The sequence below is a fragment of the Heloderma suspectum genome, chromosome 2 (assembly GCF_057233095.1).
Source record: "Heloderma suspectum isolate Gila_16-S chromosome 2, 16-S_ref, whole genome shotgun sequence".
Taxonomy (NCBI): domain Eukaryota; kingdom Metazoa; phylum Chordata; class Lepidosauria; order Squamata; family Helodermatidae; genus Heloderma; species Heloderma suspectum.
In genome coordinates this window covers 53,654,087-53,681,766 of record NC_139459.1, presented here as the reverse complement: position 1 = coordinate 53,681,766, position 27,680 = coordinate 53,654,087, and the positions used below count along the sequence as shown (strand labels likewise).

Here is a 27,680-nt window from a genome sequence, read left to right as displayed (position 1 = left end):
CAACAAAAAGTTAACAGTTTGGCCCCCATTGGACTGCAGCAGCACAGCAAAGGCGACCCCCCTGCCCCCGCCCCCGCCCCATAGCCTCCATACCATTTCTACCTGCCTATAGGAGTGCAGGAGTTAATTTCAGGCAGCTCCAGTCACTAGCTACCAATGGTATCGGCTCATTGGCTATCAGTGGCTGAGGTTACATTTGTAGTAGCTTGTAATTAGCTGGGGATGCATTTTCAGCTACAGTCTATCAACCAATTGTTGCAGCCTCTTAGCTACTACAATGAGTACTGCTTCTGCAGTACCATATGCTGTCAGCAGCTTCTGCTGGTGGCACAAGATTGGGAGAGCTAGGAAAAACAGGCAGAGGAACAAGAAGTATAGACTACAGGAGCTGTTATCCCCTGAAGTGGTGGTGCAGCTCAATGGGGGCTGAACAACTAACCTTGTATCGCTGGTCTCTGGCTTTCTTTCTATATCTTTTTTTTTTTTTTCATCAAACTCAGGTGAGGCAGTGGCTGTTCTGAATCAATGTCTGGGCACGGTAATGGACTGGATGAGGGCCAATAAACTGAAACTCAATCCAGACAAGATGGAGGCACTGTTAGTAGGTGGTTTGTCTGCCTGGCTAGGTGATGTTCAACCCGTTCTGGAGGGGGTTGCACTCCCCCTAAAGGATCAGGTTTGTAGTTTGGGGGTGCTCTTGGATGACTGTCACTTGAGGCACAGGTGAAAAGGAGCACTTTTTATCAGCTTAGGCTAATATACCAACTATTTATTTATTTATTAAATTTATTAATCGCCCATCTGGCTGGTCACCCAGCCACTCTGGGCAATGTACAAAGTATATAATAAAACAGTTTAAAACAATAAAATTCAACAGTAAAAACATTTTCTAAAATACCCTAACCCACCCCAAATGCCTGCCTGAACAACCACGTTTTTAATGCACGACGGAAGCTCATTAAAGAGGGGGCATGGTGGAGTTCCCTAGGGAGGGAGTTCCACAGAGTGGGGGCCACCACAGAAAAGGCCCTCTCCCTCATCCCCACCAGTCTAGCTGTCCTGGCTGATGGGACAGAGAGAAGGCCATCCGAGGCTGAGCTTGTTAAGCGGCCTGTCTGGTGCTGCTGGAGGCGCTCCTTAAGATAGGCTGGGCCGGAACCATATAGGGTTTTAAAGGTCAAAACCAACACCTTGAATTTGACCCAGAAAACAACTGGTAACCAGTGCAACTCCTTCAGTACTGGAGTGATGTGATCTCGCCGGCGGCTGCCTTTAATCAGGCAAGCTGCCACGTTCTGTACCAGCTGCAGCTTCCGAACCATCTTCAAGGGTAACCCCACATAGACCGCATTACAGTAGTCTAGAGGAGACCAGGGCATGTACTACTGATGGGAGCAGATAATCATGAAGGAAGGGGCGCAGCCACTGTATCAGATGGAGTTGAATAGCACTGTCCAGCTCACAGCTGACACCGGAGCCTCCATGGACAGCTGGGAGTCCAAAATGACCCCCAGGCTGAGGACCTGGTCTTTCAAGGGTAGCCATACCCCATTCAACACCAGGTCAACATCTCCCAGCCTCCTCTTGTCTCCCACCAAAAGTACCTCCATCTTGTCAGGGTTCAGCTTCAGCTTATTCCTCCCCATCCAGCCACTCACCATCTCCAGACATATGGACAGGGAATCTACGGCCAACCTTGGTGAAGATTTGAATGAGAGGCAGAGCTGCATGTCATCCGCAGATTGATGACACCGCACCCCAAACCTCCTGATGATAGCCCCCAGTGGCTTCACATAGATGTTAAATAGCATCGGGGAGAGGATGGAACCCTGTGGCACCCCACAAGTGAGCAGCCATGGGTCCGAAAACTCCTCTCCCAGTGCTACCCTCTGGTACCTGCTGGAGAGGAAGGACTGGAACCACCGCAATACGATGTCTTCAATGCCCAACCCCTCCAGGTGGTCCAGGAGGATACTGTGGTCAACAGTATCAAAAGCCGCTGAGAGGTCGAGGAGAACAAGAAAGGAGCATTCACCCCTATCTAGAGCCCTCCTGATATCATCCACCAAGGCGACCAAGGCCGTTTCTGTCCCATGCCCAGGCCTGAGGCCCAACTGAAATGGGTCTAGATAATCGGCTTCTTCCAAGTGTGACTTCAACCGCATCGCCACCACCCGCTCAATCACCTTGCCCAAAAAAGGAAGATGCGAGACTGGGCGAAAGTTATTCAGAACTTGGAGATCCAAGGAGAGCTTCTTTGAGAGTGGTCTTATCACTGCCTCCTTGAGGGCTGATGGCATCACTCCCTCCTCAAGGGAGGTGTTCACCACCGCCCTGATCCCCTCACCCAGTCTCTCTCTGCAGCCCATAATGAGCCAAGATGGGCAAGGATCAAGTAAGCAGGTGGTCAGTCTTGCAGATGAAAGCACCTTGTCCACTTCATCAGAAGGAAGAAGCTGGAACATGGAATAACACTCTATGTTCCATAACATAAGCATGCGCTTATGTTAACACTCCTAATAACACCCCTAATCTGATCAATTTGATCTGCAAAGTGCCTTGCCAGGGCCTCACAGGAGGCCTTAGAATGCTCCAGTGGTTCCGGAGCCACTGGACCAACCAGGCCCCAGACCACTTGGGACAGCCTCCTGGGACAGCACTCTGCAGATGCGATAGAGGCAGCATAATATTCCTCTTTTGCTGCCTTCACTGCCACATGATAGGCTGAGGATACAGCTCTAGCCCATGCCTGATCATCTTTGGAGCGAGACTTCCGCCACCGGTGCTCTAGCCATCTCACCTCCTGTTTCAGAGCTCGGATTGCGGATTGAACCATGCGGATTGAACCGTGGTCCAGTCCAAGCCCTGTTCAAGGGGAGAGGGCGTTTCAGAGCCACCCAATCTAATGCCCCAGTGATTGCAGCATTCCAGCCACCCACCAGGGTCTCGACCGAGTGGCCGTTGGCATGCTCCAGAGAATCCCCAAGTGCATTCAGGAATCCATTCGGATCCATAAGATGCCTGGGGCGGACCATTTTAATGGGTCCTCCACCCCTGCGGAGGGGTTGTGGAACTGAGAAGTCTAACGTCACCAGATAGTGATCTGACCATGACAAGGGGATGGTGGATATACCCTCGACTTCCAGGTCACTCCCCGCTTCTCCAGAAACAAATGCAAGGTCTAGCGCATGACCTGCTACACGGGCGGGCCCAGTTAGAATAGGGTGCAGCTCCCAGGAAGCCATGGTCTCCATGAAGTCCTGAGGTACCCTCGTGAGGATGGCCTCTGAATGTACGTTGAAGTCCCCCAACACCAATAAGTTAGGGGGCTGTACACTAGGGATGCACAAAAGTCACTTACCTGGTCTCGCAGCTTGCTTCGCGGTGGGGGGGCGCTTCGCTGCTCCCTCCAAAGTTCAGGCTGGGGGGGGAGGCTTCCTTCCTCGCCCGGCCGAAATTCAGGCCGGGGGGGGAGGCTTCCTGCCTCGCCCGGCCGAAATTCAGGTCGGAGAGAAGCGCCCCGTCTCCCCAGCTGCGAACTTCAAAAGAAAAAAACAACCAAAAAACGCCCCTGTGATAGGCTACGTAACGATTAACGTAGCCTATCACGGCTAGATCTGCAAAGTCAGCCATGATAGGCTACATTAATCGTCACGTAGCCTATCACGGGTGACTTTGAAAAAAAAAAAAAAGCGCGTACGCAAATGGCGGCCCCCATAGGGAGCCACCATTCGCGTTCCTTATTTGGTCCCTGTAGTCTACGTAAAGATTTACGTAGACTACGGCGAAAATAAGGGCAACGCTATTTGCGTTGTCCTTATTTTCGCTGTAGTCTACATAAATCTTTACGTAGACTACAGGGACCAAATAAGGAACGTGAATGGCGGCTCCCTATGGGGGCCGCCATTAGCCGTATGCGCTTTTTTTTTTTTAAAGTCACCCGTGATAGGCTACGTGACGATTAACGTAGCCTATCATGGCTGACTTTGCAAATCTAGCCGTGATAGGCTATGTTAATCGTTACGTAGCCCTATCACAGGGGCGTTTTTTGTTTTTTTTTTACTTTTCTTGTAATGGCGGCGAAGACCTGCCGAACCGCCTGCCGAACTTCGTCCCCTGACGAAGACCTGCCGAACCGCCGCTGGGACCCGCCGCCGGGAGGGACATTCGTGAAAGGTAAGTCCCATCCCGGGGGGGGGGGGTGGAGAATTTCTCCCCGAACAACCTTCAGAGGACCGAATGCGTTGGCACTCGGCCCCCCGAAGTTTCAGGGAGAAATTCTCCCCCATCCCTACTGTACACGCACATCAGAGACCACCTCAAGCACCTCGGTCAGGGAGTCAGTCATGCAGCGGGGTGGACGGTACACGAGCAGAATCCCCAGACTGCCCTTCAGGCCCAGCCTCCAGTACATGCACTCAGCAGCCTTGGTCTCCCGGAGAGGGGGTCTGGTGAAGACCAAGGACTGTCCGTGTATAACAGCCACTCCCCCTCCCTGATCCCCAGCCCTCGGCTGCTGTGCATATGAAAACCCGTCTGGACACATGGCCGCAAGAGTTGGAGCAGCAGCCTCGGCCAGCCAGGTCTCCGTAATACATGCCAGGTCTGCACTTTCATCCAGGATCATGTCATGGATGAGGGACGTTTTCTGGGTAACAGACTTGGCATTGCAGAGCAGCAAACAAAGGCCAGAAGATGGAGTCACACCTCCCTCAGCCATCCTTTGGCTCTGAACAGGCCAGGAACAGTGGACAGATATTACACATCTCCCCCTTGTTCCTTCCCCTTACCTGGCATAGCCTGCCCCTAGTGCTCCACCAGCACCTGCCACCCAGCCTTGGTACGTTCTGGCCCCCAACACTCCCCCTACTGCCTCTGTCAGGTGGACACATGCCCCATTGCTCCCGCCTTTCAGGCAGGCTACTCACCCCTAAAAACACAACAAAATCCCCCAGAAATTAAAAAAAAAACAATTAAAAAGTCCCCTTTAATACTGCCAGGCAGGAGTCCACGGCGGTGGCAGCAGCGCGGCAGCAGACACTCTTTCCCAGTGGTGACAGCTTCTCCTGCAGGCCACCTCAGCCAGCCAGCTTATGTAGCCCCTCCAGGGAGGGGCAGGTGGAAGCAGCACAGCTGGCTCGGTACCTGGGGGCCTGGTCCTGCAGGGACTGGCAGTCTGCCAGGCAGAAGTCCGCAGGGAAGGCCTGGTGTTGGTGGTGGCAACTACACTCTTGTCTGGACAGAGATAGCCTAGCTACAGTTATCCATGCTCTGATAACCTTTCGTTTGGATTACTGCAATGTGTTATACATGGGGCTGCCTTTAAAAATTGTCTGGAAACCTCAGCTAGTCCAGAATATGGCAGCAAGATTGTTAACAGGGACTGGCCAATGCAATCACATTACGCCAGTACTTTTCCAGCTGCACTGGCTGCCAGTCCATTTCCAGGCCCAATTTGAAGTGCTGGTAATAACATTCAAAGTCCTAAATGGCTTGGGGCCAGGTTATGTGAAGGATTGCCTCCTCCCACATGTGCCTTCCCAGATCCTAAGAACATCTTTAGGGGTCCTTCTCTGGGAGCCCTCGCCAAAGGAAGTGAAGGTGGCTACCAGGAGGAGCACCCCAACTGTGGAATGAGCTCCCTAGAGAGGTTTGCTTGGTGCCTACGTTGTTCTTCAAACGCCAGGTGAAGACCTTTTTACTCTCCCAGTATTTTAGCTTCTTAATCTTCTAGCTCTAGTGTTTTAAATCTGTATTTTAAATCTCTAAATTGCTGCTAGGTTTTATTCTGGTTATATTGTTATATTGTGGTTTTAAGCTTTTACATTTTATATTGTTTTATGTTGCACTCTGTGGTTTTAATTTTTGTGAACTGCCCAGAGAGCTCCAGCTATTTGGCGGTATAGAAATGAAATGAAATAAATAATTCCAGCTTCCTTTCTGCTAGCCAGCACTCATGCTGATAACCCCTTCACTGCTACAGAACTATAGGCAGCTTGATCTTCAGGTACAGAGAAGGCTACAGAAGCAGACACCCAGATATGCTTAATTAACATGACATGAGGGGGCAATTCTGATTTGGCATGCATAATAATATCTCACAGGTCCCAGCACTCAGGCTGTTGAATGATAGGTCCCAGAGCCCTGTGGTTCAGCAGTCACGTGTGCATCCCTATGGGCTCCTGCCCTTCATCACTTGCTACACTTGTGCTGGTCCCTTTGCCCAAGGCACGTTGTGGTTTGAAAGGGGTTGAAAAAATGATTTCCCAGTTTTTATGTGTTCGGTTCAACCATAAGTCACAAACCACCATAGGTTTTGCCAGTGACTTTGGATAATGTGTGTGCTGCATCTAAATGGTCATCAGAAATGGTTACAAAAAGCCATGTTCAATCAAGCTTGTGTAATCTGCAATATAACCCTAGGAAATTGTAATCAATCCATGGGTGGCTGATGAAAAGTTTTTCCTAGAGGTGAGGCATCACAGAATAGACATAAAAGCTTATATCAACATTGCCTTCCTCTCCACACTGAAATATATCTGTGGACCTTTAATGTTCTTTCAACAATTGTTTCAGCTCAGCAACTCTGCTTGGTGTGCAAAGCCTCAGTCATGAGCCGTTTTTATTTCAAAGTGAACCCAGTAAACTGGCATGGTATATGGCATCTTTTTAAAAAAATGTGTGATAGGTATGCATTCTCAAAATAAACATAAAAGCTTACGTTGAAAGCAGTAGGCATCAAATCTGCTGTCTGGATAAGGAAAGCCTGTTTGATTCTCATAGCGATACAGGGTTCGCACTCCAAGTAAACCTCCGCCACACTGGATTCTTGCCACAGAAACCGGATAGCGCACACTACCATCAGCCAGCCAGCCATAGTCACATTGGTCAAAGCCACTCCTCCAGGCAGCATGCAGGTCGCCAACAGAAGCAAGAACGGTATCTTGCGCCTCACATTGACTTTTGGCTTCTTCAAAGGTTAGCTTGTTGGGAGAAGTTACATGGAGGACATCACCTATAAAGATAAGAAACAAATGGCACCTTTACTTCTTTGCAAAGATCCAAACTGTGTGGCAGTGTCACATTCAGCCTTAAAAAAAAACACTGGCTTCCAGCATTATTATAATAATGAATTGATTTTGTTGACTTTTGTATTATTTGTTATGATCTGTCAGTTTTGATGTAAATGGCCTTAAGCATTACATATGAAAAGGCGGTATTTAAATTAAAATTGACGTTCTGTTGAAAGTATGAATTCACTGCCTTGATAATTTGTTATTAGGATCTTTCTGTCCTTTTCTCCTGATACATTCCTCCTCATAACATCTGGTCAGTGCTGGCTCCAGGTTTCTGAGGGCCTTTGGACAAGACACCCACAATGGGCCCCTTCTGTCAGTGAGTCTACCTTCTCACTGCCATGATCACCAGCTGCTGTTGCTCCCCCTCCTCTTTCTCATCATTGCCACCACTTGCTTGTTTGACAGGCAGAGAGCCAGTGAGCAAGTAGGCAGCAGCATCTACTGCTCTTCCTTCTCGCCAGCTCCACTGTCTGGGAAAGAGCGAGAGGCAAGTGAATAAGCAGCTTGCAATGGTGAAGAGAAGGAACAACTCCAAGAGGCTCTTTTCAATGGGGCCTTGCTGGGGTGTGGGCCATCAGCAGGTGCCTGGCCACGCCTACCATTGATGTCAGCCCAGTCGTTTGCCCTCCAACTCTACCATCCTCAGCCCTCTAAAAGTCTCCTACTCTCTTAAATATCTTTTCCCATTCCTCCTGACTTCCCTTATGCCTTGGAACTCACTCTCTGAAGATGCATGTCATTGCCCTTCTTTCTCCTCCACATCCTTCTTTAGATATCAGTTTTTCCTGAAGCCTTTGACTTAACTGTTTAATCCTCATGCTTCACTATAACCAAACCTAAGTATAGGTAACTCTATCCATCCATCCATCCCTACTCTTTTCCCCCACCCCACCCCAACCCTTTCCCTTCCCTTACTGTCTTTCCCATTGTCAAAATTTAGATTTCAAGCTCCTTGGGACAGAAATTTTTCTCTTGGCTTTCCAAAGCATTGGTGGCAATGTATATAAGATCTGTGTCATTCTGAAAATACAGTCAACATATTCTTGCCATATGGATAGGAGCAGAAGGAATTCTTAGTGGCTTGGGGTCATTGGGGATCACCAGAGAGTAGGCTGAAGCCTCCTTAATAGTTTCCCAAATAATGTTCCAATACAACTTAACTTCTGCCATTCGCTGCTGTGTGGAAATGTAATCTCCTTGTAGGACACTGTTTCACTATTTCACTGAGAATACAATTTAGTTTCCATCCCTGATAGTGGCTTGGTGAGATTTCTCAGTGCAGGGTCCCAATCCAGATCTCAAAAGCCCATCACCACCACCTACACTAGAGTTAAGAACATAAGAACAGCCATGCTGGATCAGACCAAGGGTCCATCTAGTCCAGCATTCTGTTCACACAGTGGCCAACTAGCTGTCGACTGGGAACCCACAAGCAGGGCATGGGTGCAACAGCACCTTCCCACCCATGTTCCAAAGCAACTGGTTTACATAGGCTCACTGCCTCTGGTTCTGGAGGTAGCACATAGCTATCAGGACTAGTAGCCATCAGTAGCCTTCTCCTCCATGAATTTGTCCAACCCCCTTTTAAAGCCATCCAAATTGGTGGCCATCACTACATCCTGTGGCAGAAAGTTCCATAGTTTAACTATGCGCTATGTGAAGAAGTACTTCCTTTTATCTGTCCTGAATCTCCCACCAATCAGCTTCATAAGATGATCCCGGGTTCTAGTATTTTGAGAGAGGGAGAAAAATGTCTCCCTATCCACATTCTCTACACCATGCATAATTTTGTAGACCTCTATCATGTCTCCCGTTACCCTCCTTTTTTCCAAGCTAAACAATCCCAGCTGTTGTAACCTTCTTTCATAGGGGAGATGCTCCAGCCCCTTGATCATTTTAGTTGCCATTTTCTGCACTTTTTCCAACTCTGCAATATCTTTTTTTAGGTGTGGTGACCATAACTGGACACAGTATTCCAAGTGTGGCCACACCATAGATTTGTATAGGGGCAGTATGATATTGGCAGTTTTATTCTCAATTACTTTTCTAATTATGCCTAACATGGAATTTGCCTTTTTTACAGCAGCCGCACACTGGGTTGACATCTTCATTGAGCTGTCCACCACAACCCCAAGATCTCTTTCCTCATTGGTCACTGCTAGCTCAGATCCCATGAGTTCCGATCCACAGTGCGGACCCTGCACCTACTGTAGTGTAAAATGGAAAAAGATGTAGTTGCTAGACACAGGTTTAAAGTAATGTCTGTTTTGGCCCAGATATCCTTTCATGGGGAGAGCATACTCCTGGGGTCCTTGCAAAATACAGGGTACACTCCCTGCCCTGTCCATCATGATGACGGGCATTTTACTAAAATGAGAGAAGAGCAAATGCCCAAAGATAGCTACCCCTTGTTTCCATGGATGAATTGAGGACTTGCGGATTTCAAAGGCCTTCATGGAGTCAGGGAAAGGGCTAGATCAGTGCTTACGAACCATGAAGCCAGAAATTCTGGGCTTTCCTCCCAGAGCACCTGACTAATCAGGGTACACACTTAGCACCTCTGATAACAAGGCACTATTTACCCAGATAACCAAATCTCAGCAGAACCTTCAAAAAAAAAAACAATGGAAACGCCAAGAAAACCAATACACTATTTACATTGCCATTCCATCAAGTATTTTGTAAAGATCCATGCTAATATGAAAATAAAATGTTTAAATATGTTAATGTGTCCTGTTGTTGACATTCAAGCCAAGCCATTACACAACAGCATCTCCAAATTTCTACTTTAAATAACAACCACTAAGCCAATAAGCATAGCAAACAAATTCCAGTTTATGTGCCTTGTCACAAACAGGCAATAAGTCTATAAGTACACCATCTGCTTTGCAAGGAAACGACAATTCCATGTGTCAATATTCATCTGATCTGCATCTCAAGTGCTGTAAGAGCTGTTGTAACATGTTAACAAAAAAGACTATAAATAAGAACAAAGCAAGGATTGTTTGAGCATGAAAAGGATCAAACAATGCTCTTAAATTTTGCAGAAATTACCATGGAAAATATGTTTGTTCTGTTGCTTTAGGGAATACATATGAAAATGTTTTTCAAGCCAATTTAGCAGGTAATAAAAATGTTTTGATCTCGTTTTGACTAACGGTGGAATAGATGTCTGGTTTGGGAGATTGTTCATGTTTTATGAAATAATGTTTTTGCTACGGTTAAAGGCACAATCCACAGACAGTAAGAGATGCCCAAAGTTGCAATCCAAAGTACATCTCATTGAAATCAAGGAGATCTTCTGAATAAACACATTTGGGATGAAGGTGTAAGTCCTGCAGAAATTGCCAGGATACAAGTGCTTAAATCTGTGCTTAAGTAAACAATAAGTATTGAGACACAACAGCTTTTTATGCAACTGTATAGAGATTTGTGTGTTCACTTCATAGAGAAAGCAATGTACAACTAGGTTTTGTGAAATAAGATGTTGGAGTTCTAATGGAATTGTGTCTGGAAGGTAACACACAGGGCTGACATCAAAGGTTAGCATGGTTGGGCACCTGCCAAGGGCTCACACCCAAGCAGGGGCCCACTGACAAGAGACCTCTGGAGTTGCTCTTCTTCACCACTGCAACCTGTTAGTTCTCTCATTCTGCCCCAGACAAAGGTGGTGGTGAGAAGGAGGGGGAGCAGATGCTGCTGCCTACTTGCTCACTGGCTCTCTGCCTGTCAAGGAAGCAAGTGGCAACAATAATGAGAAAGAGGATGAGGAGCAACTGCAGCTCGTGACAACGGCAGTGAGAAAGTAGACACACTGACGGAGGGGCTCATTGAGGGTGTCTTGCCCAAGGGCCCTCAAAAACCTGAAGCCAGCACTGGTAACACAAACTGGTTTTCTATTCATGAGCTAGCTCAAAAGCTAACCACCGGACCCTGTCACAAGAACAAGTTCCATACCATTAACAAATGACTGGGATGGGGGTGGGGGTGGAATCAGTGCACAATATGACTAAGTAGTTGTGTGAATCCACCTGAGATTATTGCCATCCAGCTAAAGCAGGCTTCTATAACTTCTAACACACACCCAAACCAAACACAACCTATCAGCACCTCAATAAACCTCCTAGATATTTTGTTGATTTATTTAAGTTCATTTATGTCCCATCTTCCTTCCATCATGGAATTCAAGATGGTGGACATGGGGTTCTCAGACCATCTCCCATCCAGGCACTGGTCAGATCCAAATCTGTTTAGCCTTCAACAGGTGGCTGTATCATGAACCTTCAGACTATGCCCTAGGATCTTCAGACCACTTCCTTACCAGTTTTACAGTCTTCTGGGAACTGAGAAAAAACAAAAACAAAACTACCCAAGGGGTTAACAAGCACGTAACATACCACAATATATGGCTGCTATGTTGGATTCTCGACTTCAGCAAAGCTTTCGACAAAGTGCCCCATGATATCCTGATGAGCAAACCAGCTCAAAGTGGCCTAGATGAAACAACGATCTGGTGGATCCACACTTGGCTACAGAATCGGACTCAAAGAGTGCTTATCAATGGGACCTTCTCAAACTGGGGAGAGGTAACAAGTGGGGTACCGCAGGGCCCAGTGCTCTTCAACATTGTTATGAATGAATTGGAGGAGGAGGTGCAGGGAATGCTGATCAAATTTGCAGATGACACAAAATTGGGCGGCATAGCTAACACTTTGGAAGACAGAAACAAAATTCAAAGTGATCTGGATAGACTGGAGCACTGGGCAGAAAACAACAGAATGACATTTAATAGGGATAAATGCCAAGTTCTGCACCTAGGAAAAAGAAACCAAATGCACAGTTACAAGATGGGGGATACGTGGCTCAACCACACTACAAGCGAGAAGGATCTTGGAATTGCTGTCGATCACAAGCTGAATATGAGACAACAATGTGATGTGGCTGCAAAAAAGGTCAATGCTATTTTGGGCTGCATTAATAGAAGCATAGCTTCCAAATCCCAGGAAGTACTAGTTCCCCTCTACTCAGCACTGGTTAGGCCTCATCTGGAGTACTGTGTCCAGTTCTGGGCACCACAGTTTAAGAAGGATGCAGACAAACTGGAGAGGGTTCAGAGAAGGGCAACAAAGATGATCAGGGGACTGGAAACAAAGCCCTATGAAGAGAGACTGAAAGAACTGGGCACGTTCAGGCTTGAGAAGAGAAGACTGAGGGGACATATGATAGCGCTCTTCAAGTACTGGAAAGGTTGTCACAGAGAGGAAGGCCAGGATCTCTTCGTGCAGGACATGGAATAATGGGCTCAAATTACAGGAAGCCAGATTCTGGCTGAACATCAGGAAAAACGTCCTGACTGTTAGAGCAATACGACAATGGAACTGATTACCTAGGGAGGTGGTGGGCTGTCCCACACTGGAGGCATTCAAGACGAGGCTGGACAGCCATCTGTCAGGGATGCTCTGACTTGGATTCCTGCATTGAGCAGGGGGTTGGACTTGATGGCCTTGTAGGCCCCTTCCAACCCTACTATTCTATGATTCTATGAAATGTATCATAAGCTTTGCAGGCATGAATTAAGACATGGTTCACACAAACAGCAAATTAACAGTGTACCCCTATACATTTCTACTCAGAAGTAAGTCCCTTTGATTTCAGTAGGACTTACTCCCAGGAAACTGGGCATAGGATTTAAGACTAAATAGAAAAATTAGTGTTTCTGGACTGTACCACTTCCAACGGCAGCTGTGGATCGCAGGATTGTACCATGGGGGTGGAAAAAATCCCTGTGCATATAAAACCTGATGTCAGGAAGAAGGGTTCTAGCCTAGTTTTCTGCCTGATAGGCTAGTTTTCTATATGCAGTTTATTTATTTATTTAAAACATTTATATCCTGCCTATATCATTAAGTTTTCAGGGTGGTGTACAGATAAAATCAATTTAAGCAGTATAAAACAATGAATAATTTAAACAGCTAAAACATATTAAGCATTAAACAAGCTAATACCAATTAAAATCTAAAACAATAAAACAGTTAATCATAGAATAGTAGGGTTGGAAGGGGCCTACAAGGCCATCGAGTCCAACCCCCTGCTCAGTGCAGGAATCCAAGTCAGAGCATCCCTGACAAATGGCTGTCCAGCCTCGTCTTGAAGGCCTCCAGCATGGGAGAGCCCACCACCTCCCCAGGTAATTGGTTCCATTGTCATATTGCTCTTACAGTCAGGAAGTTTTTCCTGATGTTCAGCCGGAATCTGGCTTCCTGTCACTTGAGCCCATTATTCCATGTCCTGCACTCTGGGATGATCAAGAAGAGATCCTGGCCTTCTTCTCTGAGACAACCTTTCAACTACTTGAAGAGTGCTATCATATCTCCCCTCAGTCTTCTCTTCTCAAGGCTAAACATGCCCAGTTCTTTCAGTCTCTCTTCATAGGGCTTTGTTTCCTGTCCCCTGATCATCTTTGTTGCCCTCCTCTGAACCCTCTCCAGTTTGTCTGCATCCTTCTTAAAGTGTGGTGCCCAGAACTGGACACAGTAGTCCAGATGAGGCCTAACCAGTGCTGAGTAGAGGGGAACTAGTACTTCCCGGGATTTGGAAGCTATGCTTCTATTAATGCAGCCCAAAATAGCATTGACCTTTTTTGCAGCCACATCACATTGTTGTCTCATATTCAGCTTGTGATCGACAACAATTCCAAGATCCTTCTCGCTTGTAGTGTGGTTGAGCCACATATCCCCCATCTTGTAACTGTGCATTTGGTTTCTTTTTCCTAGGTGCAGAACTTGGCATTTATCCCTATTAAATGTCATTCTGTTGTTTTCTGCCCAGTGCTCCAGTCTATCCAGATCACTTTGAATTTTGTTTCTGTCTTCCAAAGTATTAGCTGTGCCGCCCAATTTTGTGTCATCTGCAAATTTGATCAGCATTCCCTGCACCTCCTCCTCCAAGTCATTAATAAAAATGTTGAAGAGCACTGGGCCCAGGACTGAGCCCTGCGGTACCCCACTCGTTACCTCTCCCCAGTTTGAGAAGGTCCCATTGATAGGCACTCTTTGAGTCCGATTCTGTAGCCAACTGTGGATCCACCGGATCGTTGGATCCACAGTTAAAACAGTGTGCTACTTTAGGGAATGCATTTAGCCCTCAAAGACTTTGGTAAAAAGCCGTGTTTTTACTTGGTGCCAAAATGAAACGAATGTCTGTGCCAATCGAGCCTCCAAGGGGTGGGCATTCCACAACTGGGGTGCCTCAGCAGAGAAGGCCCTCTCCCACATCCCACCATAGTGTATGTCTCGCACTGGTGGGATGCAGAGGAGGGCCCCTCCAACAGATCTTAGTCCTCAGTATGCAATGAGTTCTTTCATGTTTAAGTATACAACTATGAGGTCCTCCTGCCAGCAATCGGAAGCAGTCTAGTCCAGAAATAGGCTTACAAAACCATCTACTCCCTGAATATGAAATCCCCCACCTGCAATCCAAACTGTAAACAGTGTGGTGTAGGGGTTAGAACTTGGAAGACCTGGGTTCTAGTCCCCATTTGACCATGAAGCTCACTGGGTGAGTTTGGACCAGTCACTTACTCTCAGCTTAACCTACCTCACAGGGTTATTGTGAGGACAAAATAGAGAGGAAGACCATGTTAGCCACCTTGGGTTCCTTACAAGAGGGAAAAAGCTGGCATATACATGTAATAATTAAATAAATAAATAAAATACTTTCAGATTTGCACACCTTCAAAGTGGGAGGGAAGATTTACAAGATTTACAACCTTATTTCCTATTTGTCTCCTGTGAGTGAAGAATATGAAAACTGGGAGATGTTAAGTACTGTATTTGCTTACTAATAGAAATCAGAGGCATGACAGTGCATGGATCTCCATAGCCTAAACTCTGCTTTGATTCTGTATGCTGCATCCCTAGCTCCGAGGCTCAGAATCACTAGAATTTTAATCCTGACTTCCATGGATGTAGCCAAGTTAGGGTGGTGTTCATGTGAGTGTTATCCACTCCACAGCAACAAGGGGAAAAGATTATTTCGATCTTCGGAGCAACTTCCCTCAGCAAGATTATAAGAACTGTTAGCAAAACCAATAAAAGTATTAAAAAATATAATCTCCAAGACCAGCACTCATTCTGCCCATGGGAATGTTACAGACAGTCTACGTTTAAGTGTGGGTGTGTTGGGGGGGGGGGGTTAGTCCCATCATACAGTCTGAGGTGCTGAATTATGTATCTGCGACAGCCAAGGTTTCACAAACAAAAACAGCCTTAATGTATTTTTTCCACATGTTCCAGAAAGACACAGAGAAAATCCATCTGGCAAGCTTGTGAGTGACGTAGCCTTGAACATTAAAGCAATGAAGAAATATTTAGAAAGAAGGGGAAGGGGGGAATCAAGCGTTAAAAGTGATCTGTAATGTTTTGATAGCTGGAATCCACACTGCGAATAACTCAGCAAAATGATCAAGGCAAACACCCTGGCTAGGAGCAAGGGAGGAAGGGAGCTTAGCTCTGGCCATGCCCTGCAATAACAGGGGTGACATGGAAACCACGACAATCTTTGGATTACAGGTAGCAATGCAATTTCTATTGGTTTTGGCCCCCATTTTGGGTTGATTGCCTCTGCCCAAAAGTCAAAGCAATCTAAGAATCTACAGATGCTTTTCTGTGTATTTGCACTGCTCAGTTTAAAAAGCACCTGACTAAGCTCCTTTTTATTGCTCTTAAATACAGCAAGATAGATTTGGCCACACTTTTTTGTTTTAGACCAAAAAAATAATAATTCTCTACTGCCTCCCATGCCAGAAAGCTTGAACTCTGGGGAGATTACCAGCTAGTATTGTTTCCTCTGAAACTCAGTTCACATATTTAGTTGCACGTGGAAGAAAAATAAAGTAAACAATATTTATAAAGTTATTTATTAGCCCCCAAAAGGCCCTTGAGGTGACATCCAAATTAAAACAGATAAATAACAAAAAAAAACATGCTAAACAAATTAAAATGGGGGGACACATTTTTAAAACAGAGAGGAGAATTACATTTAAAGTCACTCAAACACCAGATGGACCAAGATTTTAAAGGCCTATCAAAAAAAAAAAACAAGGAAGGAACCAATCTAACCAACCTAGGGAGGGAGTTCCACAACTGGGGTGCTGCAACAGAGAAGGCCCTGTCCCATGTTCCCACCAACCTAACGTCTCTAGTTGGTGGGATACAGAACAGGGCTTCTCAAACCAATTTTAAATTGGGAGAAACTTCATATGGGAGGGGTGCGCCTTCAGATACCTATGTGCCTTCATCACTAGTGATTTGCCTGTGCTTGGGTTCTAGCATATGTCAGTGGCAGTTTGAGCTATATCTGATCAGTGTCATCTGCATGGAGACATCTGGAATAGGCCCAGCCCAAGACATTTTGCTGCATGAGGAGGAATAGCAAATGCCCCCCTGTCGCTCCCGCCTCCAGTCAAGGTATATCGTACTATTTTGGCACCTGGAGCAGAGAATCTCAGAAGCACCTCTCCTGGGAGTAAAATAACAATAAAAATATATTGAATAAGGCCCTTTCATGACACCCCAAATCATCACTCTGCCTAATGGTAGGGCCAGCCCAATGGATATTTCCACATTTCAGGAATTCTGCTTCAGTGCAGCTAACACCCACAATCTGCTCAGGGGCTCTGCCAATCTGTCTGTTGATCACTAGTATATCCAAATTACAGAGCACAAATAGTCTCCATCATCTCAGTGACTTTCAGTACCATTAACCACTATATCCTTCTGGATCACCTGTCATGGGTCGGAGCTACTGCTTTGCAGTGGTTCTACAAAGTGGTAGGTTTCAGAAAGTAGTGCTGGAGGACTATTGCTCATACACCATGGGAGTTATCCTGCAGGGTTCCTCAAGGTTCAATTTAATCTTCCAAATTAATTAACTAACTAACTAACTAACATATTAATATCAGTGATAATACTCTATTTCAGTGGCAAAACATGCATAGAGTAATGTGCAGAACAGTGACCCTACCAGAGACAGGAAAGTCCTCCCCTGCTGGTCTGCCACCATGCTGCCAAGCGCAGAGCATTCCAAGGCAGTTTCTTCTGCACATTCAAATCCACAACCTTGTTCTCCCCAGATCAGGAGCAAACATGATGCAAACTAGCATTAACTATCAGAAGGCATTGTGCAGCTATTCCAGCTTCTCCTTTTTAACAGATTTACCAGAGTAAGAAAAATGACAGAAGAAGCAGTGGGAAAACACAGGAGGATTACAAATGGATGATGATGACGATGTCTGGACACCCCCATAACATTCCATGAATGAGGCAGGGCAATTGCACACTGAAGGCCTTTTCTGGAAACCTCCACAAGCTGTTCCCAGGAAAAGCAGGAGTTGAGTTCCATGCAGAGCTCAGGAGAAGAATAAACTTGTAGATGCTTGTACAGGAAGTGCAGAAGGAATGAATGGTTTGGAATGAAGGCTTGGTCATGATGTTACATGTCTGGCAGTGCAGCAGTGGCCCAAAAGGGGAAAGGAGATTTTATTGACCCTTATGGGTCTGCTCTGCATGCTCTTCTGCATATACAAGCCATGCAGGATTTCACCCTCTGTCAGCTTTGAATGAAGATCAAGTAGAACCCTTGAAGATAAACAACACCAAAGCAAACAGCTTAAAGTTTGCCACTTAAGATCCTTATCCTATTTACAGAGAAGTACTGGTGCTGGTATTAACCTCTTTGAATTAACCAATTTAAAGTGTGTGTATTAACCTTTAAAACCCTGAGCAGCTTGGGACCAGTTACCTTATCATCTTCTCCCATAAATACCTGCCTGAACGCTAAGATGATCTTCAGAGGCCCTCCTCTGGGTGCCCCTGCCAAATGAGGTAAGGTTGGTGGCTATTAAGCACAGGGCCTTTTCAGGGCGGCACCCTGGTTGTGGAATATCCCCCACACAGAGGCTCAGCTGGCACCTATGCTGTAATCTTTTCAGCACCACGTGAAGACATTTTTTTTATCCTAGGCTTTTTTAGTCCTTTAGTTTAAAAAACAAAATATAACTGTGTCCATGCTTTTTTAGATTTTAGCTCTGCTCTTGGTTTTTTACTTTGGTTTTATTTTGTAGCTCTTTTTATTAGTGTTATTATGGTTAGAGGTTCTTATGCTGTGTTTCATGGTTTTAGCTCTATTTTGTGAACCACCTAGAGATCTTTGGTTATTGTGTGGTATAGAAACGTAATAAATAAAGATAAGTATGCTCAGCATTGCTGACAAACTCACATCAGCTTTAGGGGCCCATGTTTTTTCCAGAAGTGAGGTCTGTAATTATTTTTCTTACCTGCATACCATTGGGATATGCAAACCAATGCATAGACTATGCAAACCAATGCATAGACTAGTTCTCCTTTGCTGTCCCAATGGGTTATGATTGCTCACTTAGTAGTATTGTTCAAATATGGAAAATATGCAAGGAACATCTGGATTTATATTGCTTTTCTTGACTAAAAGACATAAGGTGCACCATGGGAAATTCCGTGTTAGAATTTCTCATTACCCCTCCATAAAATAGCTTTCCTACCACTCCCCTGATTGCATATTATATGGGCATGGCTTAATATCTGCACCATCAGTGAGATATGGAAAATAGGTTTCATTAAGAGCCAATTTTCCATTTTCCACTAGTGCCCACCAAATATTAATGCCATATTTAACTACAGCGTCAAACTAAATAAAGATCCCTTGCTTGTTTGGCTACAAAATCCTTCCTGGATATTACTTTGACAATATGTTCAGGTCTTTAAGCAGGCATGTCAACACCACCACTGGGTGGCCATGTATCCCACTTTACAGAAGACAATCCTGTATTTGAAGGGCTGTCAAGTCCAAGCCTAGTTTAAAGATAAAGAACCCTAAGAAAGAAGAGCAGGGGCCTTGAAGTTGCCCATCCACAGTTAGCACCTGAACAGCAGACTGAGCAGGCACACAGGGTGCCTGGTCATAGTTTCTCTACTCTGGTGAGATTGTTGTATTTCTATTTAAATCACAGTAATTTTTTCTAAATTTTCATCTATACCTATACATTCATATTTGCAAATTTAATGCAAATCTATGTCTTCTGTCCTCTTTTTTGGTGATGTGTTTCCTCTCTTTTGGCAATGTGTAACTGGCCACCTATCACTCATGTGCCCTTTATGACGCCATATTTGTTAATCAACAGATCAATTAGTTTTCAATTGCATTAAACAGGAAATATTCCAAGACATGTGACATGTACCTAACTTCACATCTAGCTGAACAGAATGTTGTTCAGAATCATACTTATTTTTAAAGTCTTTTCCTCTTCCTAATCATGTAGCTTTTAAATCAAATTCAATTTTTTTTCATGAAATTATGAACAGGCTGAGCTATTCATATGTTGCTTAGGCTGCCCCTCAAGCAAACCTTATTAGAGCAACATAAAACAAGGATAATAAAAGACCAGCATAAAATATAAGATCACATATAAGTAAACAACAGAGCAGAGCAACAACATTTTAAAAAATCAACATAAAACGTCAGCAAATTGTTTGGCTTTTCTTGAATGGGAAAAGTGGGCAAATCCTCAGTGTCCCTGTCTAAAGATGCCAATATGATTTTTGAAAGCATGAGGTCACAATACTAGGCACACATCCTTGGGAGTGAGCCCCACTGAACTCACTGGGACTTAATACAAATAAGCATGCATAGGATAGGGCTATAAAAGGAGATGGCAGGGGATAAATCATGCATGTTTTAACCTAATCTCTCACCATAATGAATCTAATTAGTATGGTAAACTCACAACATATTTCAACAAATGTCTTTTCCAAGTCCTCTCCACCCTCATAATAATGCCATCTGGTGTAAAGCTCTCCAATATAAAAGTTCAATGTACTTTGGCTTCCACCACTTTATTGTCTAATAATATCCACACTTCATTAAGGGTCAAATATTCTTAAAAGAGCAATCCTATGGTCCCTGGAGAGCATCCCAGGGGTCATAGGATTTCTTGAATTCACTGTCCTGAAGCCATAGTCACGGTTATGACTTGGAGAGGGGGACTATCTGATCTGATCCCTCCACTGCCCCGATGCAGCCACCCTGGAAAGAACTGCGGTGCCTGCTTTCCAAGGTCACAACACTGGCTTCATAGAGCAGAGGTCAAAAAAGGGGCATTCTGGTGGGTGGGGAGGGGAGAGGAGAGGCCCAGGTACAGAAAATCCTATGTCCTCTCCACACACACACCCCTGAGCATGTCTCTACTAGATGGTCTCAAAGGCCCATCTAGATGAAGAAAGTTTAAAAAGAGGACAGAGAAGTGAAAATCACCTCTGTCTGCCACTGCTGACTGCAGCCTGGCAGGGCATAGGACACTCAGAAGCCTCGGAGATCAGAGACTTCCATCTAGTGGATTGTCAACCTGATAGGGTTGCACCCTCAGTCATCTGTATCAGCTCTGACATGGTGACTAGCCCATCAGTGGCAATGAAATCCCTCATAGACGAACATGCTATTAAAACTTCACAGTGACTCGTGTACATAGTTTTAAGGATCCACTGGAATACTAACAACTGTATTTTTCTTTTCAAAGATGTTTGACATTTTCCCTTCCTTGCAGGAAAAGGTTTTTAAAAAACTTCAAAAATGACTAATAAATTTAAAAGCCTCCATGTTCTAAGAAAAACTGATCCACTTCTGGTACTATTTGTACAATGCACAAGTCAACAGTGCAACTCTCATTAACATTGACTTTTTCAACCAGTCTAATATCCTCTGTGGGCAAAAAGAGTTGCATCTCCTCAGAGCAGCCTTCCCCCCAACTTGGTGTTCTCCACATGTTTTGGACTACATGCTGGTTGGGAATGATGGGAGTTGTAATCCAACACATGCAGAGAGCACCAAGTTGGAGATGGCTGTCTCAGAGTGCGTTTCCTTGCCAGCACAAAAGGTTTTCAGCACAATTGGCAATGACAGTACCAAGCACTTTTGTGGAGTGAGGTGGGAAGCAATGCCTGGATTAAGGCTCTCACTATCCCCACAAACGGGTGTGCCAAAGCTCAGCAACACTAACAGCTGTTAACAGCTGCATCTGTGAACATGGACCAGCTCAAAGCACTATGTGAACTATTCCACATGCTGTATAATTGGGTTTTTAGCCCTAGCACAATATATTACTAAGGGGAAAAGTGTGCTTAAAAAAATAATAATTAGGAAGCCTCTAATACCCTAAAATGAAGCTCCCCATTCTGGTTCTGGGTTCTCCTATATAGGTTCATGCCTTCCATCTTTTCCTCTCGGACCAAAGCTACATTTTCCCAAGATTTTCTGCAGTCAATGATAATTATGTTTTTTTTAAAAATAATGGCCATCACAACAAAAATCAGCTCATCCAAGATGGGGACCTGGATGCCATGCACTGACTGCATCCACTAGACCAGGGGTGTGCAACTTGTGGCTCTCTAGATATTTTGGCCTACAACTCCTAGCATCCCTCACCATTGGCTATACTGGCTTGGGGTTTATGGGAGTGAAATCTGGAGGGCCACAAACTGTCTACCTGTTCTAGACTGTGAAACATTTTTTTCTTGCAAACATCTGGCATTAGTATTGGTCAGTAAGGTAAAATATTTATCTGTTTAAGAAAGCTGCATTTATAGGAGCATCTTAAATGGTAAGATGCTACGCTCAATTCTATTTCTTTTATCAACCCCTTTGACTATAAAGAGTGCTTCTGAAAGAAACAAACCATTCTCACTGGGCTGGTTTGCATGACACACCGTGGCTCTCCGTGGGTCAGTTAACCCACAACGAGCTGTGGTGCATGTTGGTGACATTTTGAATATGCAACCCCTGCTTACCTGGCCACTGAGGCTTATGCGAGGGTTAAACAGCCGAGGGTTACAAGAAACTGAGGGTTATGCAGGTTTGGCCAGGTTCACACAACACGGCAACCCCCACATGGGGGTTGTATATTCCAAACTTTGCCTGCACACATCCAGCATGCACTGCAGGTCATCGTGGGTTAAACAACCCTCAATGAGCCCAGTGTGTCATACAAACCGATGTGTCCAATTAATTGTGTCCAATTAAACTTACTCACTAGGAAGTCTATGTGAAACAGTATCAAATCTGCAGATAGGCTTACAAACAGAACTCCTCCCATTCTTTGCTATAAATAAGTTCTGCCCCCACCTCCAAACTATAGGTTGACCCCATTCAACACATATTTTTCACAATAATAGTCAACCGAAAAACGTCCTTGTTTGGCATCTCTCTTAGCAGGAGTCTAACTGTAAGGAAGCATTTAACACTGGAACAAATTATTCATTCATTTTATGTATTTATTAGCAATACCTATATATTGCTTACTATAACCCCAAAGATTAATATAATTAAATCCCTAAGCTAGAAAAGAAAAACTGGAATCTCTTGTTTTTATGAAGATTGTTAAATATTGATCTCTCAGAGGCAGCTTAGATTTATTTAATGTTTACTTCCATGATGTTTGATGGCCCTAAACATCCCATATGCTTTAGCTGGACTCCATTTTAGCCATCATGTACAGTGCTCAAAATAAGGATTTTGCTTACCATTTAAGCCTCCCACATAGCAGTAGGCATCATAGGTTTCATTGGCAAGACGATGCCCATAGGATCTGACTCCTTCCTTCCCCATCATGTCTCCGTAGCAGCCAACTCTAGGTTGTCTGATGGGATACCTGCAATATAGTAAGTGAAAGGTGGTGAAGGTCAAGTTTTGTTTGCAAGTGCAGATATATGCAAGCTATTTAATTTAGGGTGGATCATCTTGATCATCTTACCTAACGGTCTGGTCGGACAACCAGCCAGCATCGCATTGCTCAAATCCATCTTCGTATGCAGCTTTGAGCTGATCAGGGTTCGCTATTACAGCACCATTCTCCAAGCAAGCCTCCTGAGCCTGCTTGAAATTCAGGGTGTACCTACTGGATGCTGCACGATAGTGAAACACAACACCTGCAAAGAGAGGCAACCCATGCTAGTCACTCCTGTTGCACTGACATTTGTTATATTCACAGAGAAATGATTCTAGCCTGGTCTGACAGCAAGGTTAGAAATAACTTACAGGAAGGATCTTCAATTTTATTCTGTGCCACCATGATCAGTGTAAGGACAACAAATTTTGGTTGGCTTACTTTTTGTCTAGTGTATTAATCTGTAAGATAGGGGTTCCGTTATTATTAATAATAAGGGTTTGGACACAGAAACTGCCTTTCACAAGAGGAAGGGGCCTTCCATGAGAGGAAAGGCTCTGCTCACATAAGGTTCTTCCACCTGACTTTGGGGGATCCCTTTCCCCCTTCTCACACCACAGTTTACTCCATTTGGCAGCATCTCCTGACCCTCTGGGGTTCATCACAGGGGGCAGAAATCCGCATCAATACCAGCGCTTTTGCCATGCAGTTTCATTGCAGGATTACATCAGGCTTATTTACACAGTTGTTTCTATCTCATTATATTCTGTTCCTTACCTTTTCACAGGGCGGCTACTTTGCTGCAAAAAAACATTACATGCACTGGGGGCATCACAAAATTTCTTCCCCAGTTTGTGCCCCTTTCCCTCCCCTTGCAGATTACTGGTGGTTTGGTTGTGATTGACATGCAATGCTGGTGGACAGCAACCCCCACCAAACTGCTTGAACCCCAACCCAGGAGGTGAGGCACCAATTTCCCAGCGAACTGCTGGAATGCTGGTATGCCAGCATGCTGGCCATTCTGTGTTGTGGAGTAAGCAGCCAAAGTCAGGAGCAAAAGTCAGCGCATTGCATTTAGTCGAAGCTTGATGGCAAGTCGACATGACAGCAAGCTGGCAGATCAGTATACCAACACGCCCGCCACCCCAACATCACTGCCATTGTCATCATGACTGCGCCCCCAACAACCCCAAACAAAGCAGGATCTTCACACTAGGGGTGAAGTACACGGGCAGACCATGGCGCTCCTCTTGCGCAGCCTGAAAAAATACTGCAATTGTTCTGTTTAGGATAACACAGGATAGGCAGGGGGAAATGGCCAGAAAATCACTGGAGGATTACGATGTCGTGTAATGGGCCCACAAACTTCCATGAATGGCCAATCATGAATGTGTGATAAATTTCAGGTGTAGAGATATCTTCTGTGTAGCATCTTCAGAGGGCTGGAGGGGCTGCCATGGGAAGGAGGGGGAGGGATGTCCACTTCCACCAGTGCAGATGATCCAGCATAAATCTGGACCCAACGCTTTATGTATTGAATGTTTGCATTTCTCTTATGGCCAATATGAAAATAAATCCCTAATCTCTTCCGCAATTAGATTTTATGAGACTGTCAAGCCTCTTTCCTACACCCTACATCCCAAAAGGAATGGATAACGGGACTGTGCATATTCCTTCAGAGCATGGGTCCAAAACTTTTAAGCTCTTCATATAACATCTATAGGACTGTGCATTTGTAGAAGGGTGTCCCAGAGACCACTTTGGTCCCTGAGACTCACTGAAGAACAGGCTCTGCTAAGAAGCACCCTATTCTCCCAGCTGAGAAATGGGCATGGCTTTAAAGATGACTTTTTAAAAGGTTTGTAATGAATCTAAAATGAATAAAGATACTTTCATTTGTAACCAATGGTGTCCTTCATATATCTGTGCAACAACTATCTCAACATTTTCCTTAATTAATAATTCTGTATAAAATAGGTTGTCAAACAGCAAATGTTAGAAACAATGATGAAGAGATATACTATATGTTCTATGACAAAATATGTCATGGAGGGAGCAATCCTATGGCTGCTACACAGCAGCTAGATGGCCATAGGATATATTGTTTTCCGGGAAACGACCTCGGAGCCTGCACTCTGGGGTCGGTTCCCAGAGAACTGACCTCCCCCCACTTCCGCGCTACCTCGGAGGCAGCGCGGAGCAGCCTTGTCCTCTGCACTTGCAAGAGGAGCACGGGGCAGCTGAAAAGGGGCATGTCAGGGGGTGTTCTGAGGCGGGGAGGGAAGAAATGTCTGTATGACACATCCAATGTGTCATACAGCAGCCTCCTCCCCCACTCCACCCTCCTGCAGCTAGACAGCCACAATCAGCTGTCTAGCCAAAAATGCAGGGCAGGAGAAGGGCGGAGGGAATGATCCCCTCCGTGCTTCTCCTGCCCTGCATTGGATAGGTGGTTGCCTCTGAGTTCGGAGGATTGCATAGGATTCCACCCTAAAAGGGTATTTTATGGGTAAAATCCGATGTCACATCAGTGGACTTCCACTTGCACAGTGGGACTTTCCTCTTCTCTGCTTTCCCCTGCAGACTCTCATGCTCCTCCAAATCTGCTCCTGAGGATCCCCCAAACTTCTGAAGCAGATTTTGAGAGTGCACATGGGGTTGCAGGTGGGAGGGGAAATCACTGTTCATTGTTTCACTGTTCTGCTAACAGAATTAAGTGTGCTCATGTGTCCTCTTTATCAGAGAACAGTCCTGTATCTGAACGGCTGACAGGGGACTGTTCTCTATTTAAACGTGCCCTTGACTTATAGATATTCATAGAATTATAGGGTTGGAAGGGGCCTACAAGACCAGCAAGTCCAACTCCCTGCTCAATGCAGGAAGCCTGACTCCCATCCAAGTACTAACCAGGGCTGACCCTGCTTTAGCTTCTTAGTCTAATTCTGGTTTAAAGCTAAACAACCAGAACGGTTGCCCATCAACAGTTAGCACTTGAACAGCAGACTGAACAGACAGGCACACAGGTTGCCTGGTCACAGTTTTTTGCACTATGGTGAGATGTACTGTATTTCTATTTACATTATAAAAATTATTTATAAATTTGCATCTGTACGTATCAATTACCACATGCAAATTTTATGCAAATTGGTGTCCTGTTTTGTCCTCTATTTTGTGACACATGTCATCTTTTTTGGCCACTCTATCCATAAGCAGGAGGGGCTAACTGAATGTAACCCCTTCTCTTTAGAAAAACCCACACTGTAACTAAAGGCTGTTTGAATAGTTAATAATAGTAGTTGTAGTTGTTACCATATACACCAAACATTAATACATGGATCTGACATCTAAAAGAATCCATGAGATTTTGAAGATTTGTTTTATAAGCCTGTAATCCATTAGAGGTTAATTTCTAGGCATGCCAGTTCAGCACAAAAAGTAGGGATGGCGGAGAATTCCGCCATGGACCCCCGGAGTCCGTGGCAGAACGGAACACTTACCTCCACCTCCCCGTGGAATCCTCTTCAGCTGGATCCTCTGGCTCTGGAGTGCCAGCGATATGGCCACCATGCCGTATTGCTGGCTGAAGGGGATTGACTGCAGACGCAAATGGTATGGCGGCCGTATCACTGGTGCTTCGGAACCGGCCGGCAGCTCCGCAGAATCACAAATCACATATTGTTTGTGATTTGTACATCTTTTCAGGATGAAGTGTCTGCTGCCTGCCATGACCATGCAGTTTCTAAATCTGCTGCATAGACTTTCAGGGGATTAGTATGGAATATGCACAGATAACTATGTGGCTTCAGGGACTGAATACAAATAGTCAGTACATCTCCAAAAGGAAAAGGAGTACAGGTATGCCTACAAAATTATCCCATTCCATGGGATAATTGCAATAGGCAATGCTGTCTAGGGGCTGATGGGAGTTGCAGTCTAACATCTGGACAGCCACACCTTGCCCACCCCTGCAAAATGAAAGGAGCTGCTCCAGAGTAGGTAGATGATGAATTGTGGCCTTACTTCAGGATAACAAAGTCAGAATGTGGCCCAGTGTCTTTTCTTCTGTATTCTTTCATCACTGTTGCATGCACATCCTTTCAATAACCTTGTGGCACAGATTATATGCATTACCTAAAGTGTTCTAATTCAAATAAACATTTCAACATGATTAACTGGGCTCCAGATTGCAATCCAAATCCTATTGAAATCAACAGAATTTAGGCATTCTCAATTAGGATATATGCATGCAGTAATTCACTGTAAGATGCTTACCATTTCTATAGAATTTTTATAATCATTGTGCAAGTGGAAGTCCACTGATGTGACATCGGATTTTACCCATAAAATACCCTTTTTGGGGTACAATCCTATGCATTCCTCCAAACCCGGAGGCAACCACCTATCCAATGCAGGGCAGGAGAAGCACAGAGGGGATCACGGAGCTGAAAAGCCTCATGAATAGGCAGAATACTTCACATGAAAACACTGTTTCTTACTGCCTCATTGTCTGCCTCACCACAGTACTGGCTTTGTGATCATCTCTCATTGCAGTTTATTTTTGGTGCATTTCAATGGATAAATATCTCCAAACTAAAGGCCATTTTTTAACATGGGAGCTAGCTAAACTCCCTGGCAAAGATGATCAGAGCAGGCATAATATGTACCAATAAAACCATTCATTGATTAGCACGCCACTGTAATATGACAGTTTTATTAGCAGTAGGGATGTCAGAGAGTTCCGCCATGGACTCCAGTGAGGCCACCCCACGGGCCACCCCAAGGATGGAGCTTACCTGGTGGCGGATGCAGCTCCGGCAGCGGCTCCAGCTCCTCCGGCTGGTCTCCCGGCTGCT

General features: G+C 45.0%; 1 protein-coding gene across 1 annotated transcript in view; it reads right to left on the bottom strand.

Annotated features, from left to right (window-relative positions):
- The window catches only part of VCAN (versican), a 193,032-nt gene that overhangs the window by 112,589 nt on the left and 52,763 nt on the right, over window positions 1-27,680 (bottom strand). Inside the window, exons 4-6 of the mRNA XM_084833608.1 lie at window positions 22,915-23,089; window positions 22,685-22,812; window positions 6,722-7,015 (exon numbers count right to left, since the gene is read on the bottom strand). Of these exons, the coding sequence (XP_084689734.1) occupies window positions 6,722-7,015; window positions 22,685-22,812; window positions 22,915-23,089 (597 nt within the window). The remainder of the gene's footprint in view (window positions 1-6,721; window positions 7,016-22,684; window positions 22,813-22,914; window positions 23,090-27,680) is intronic.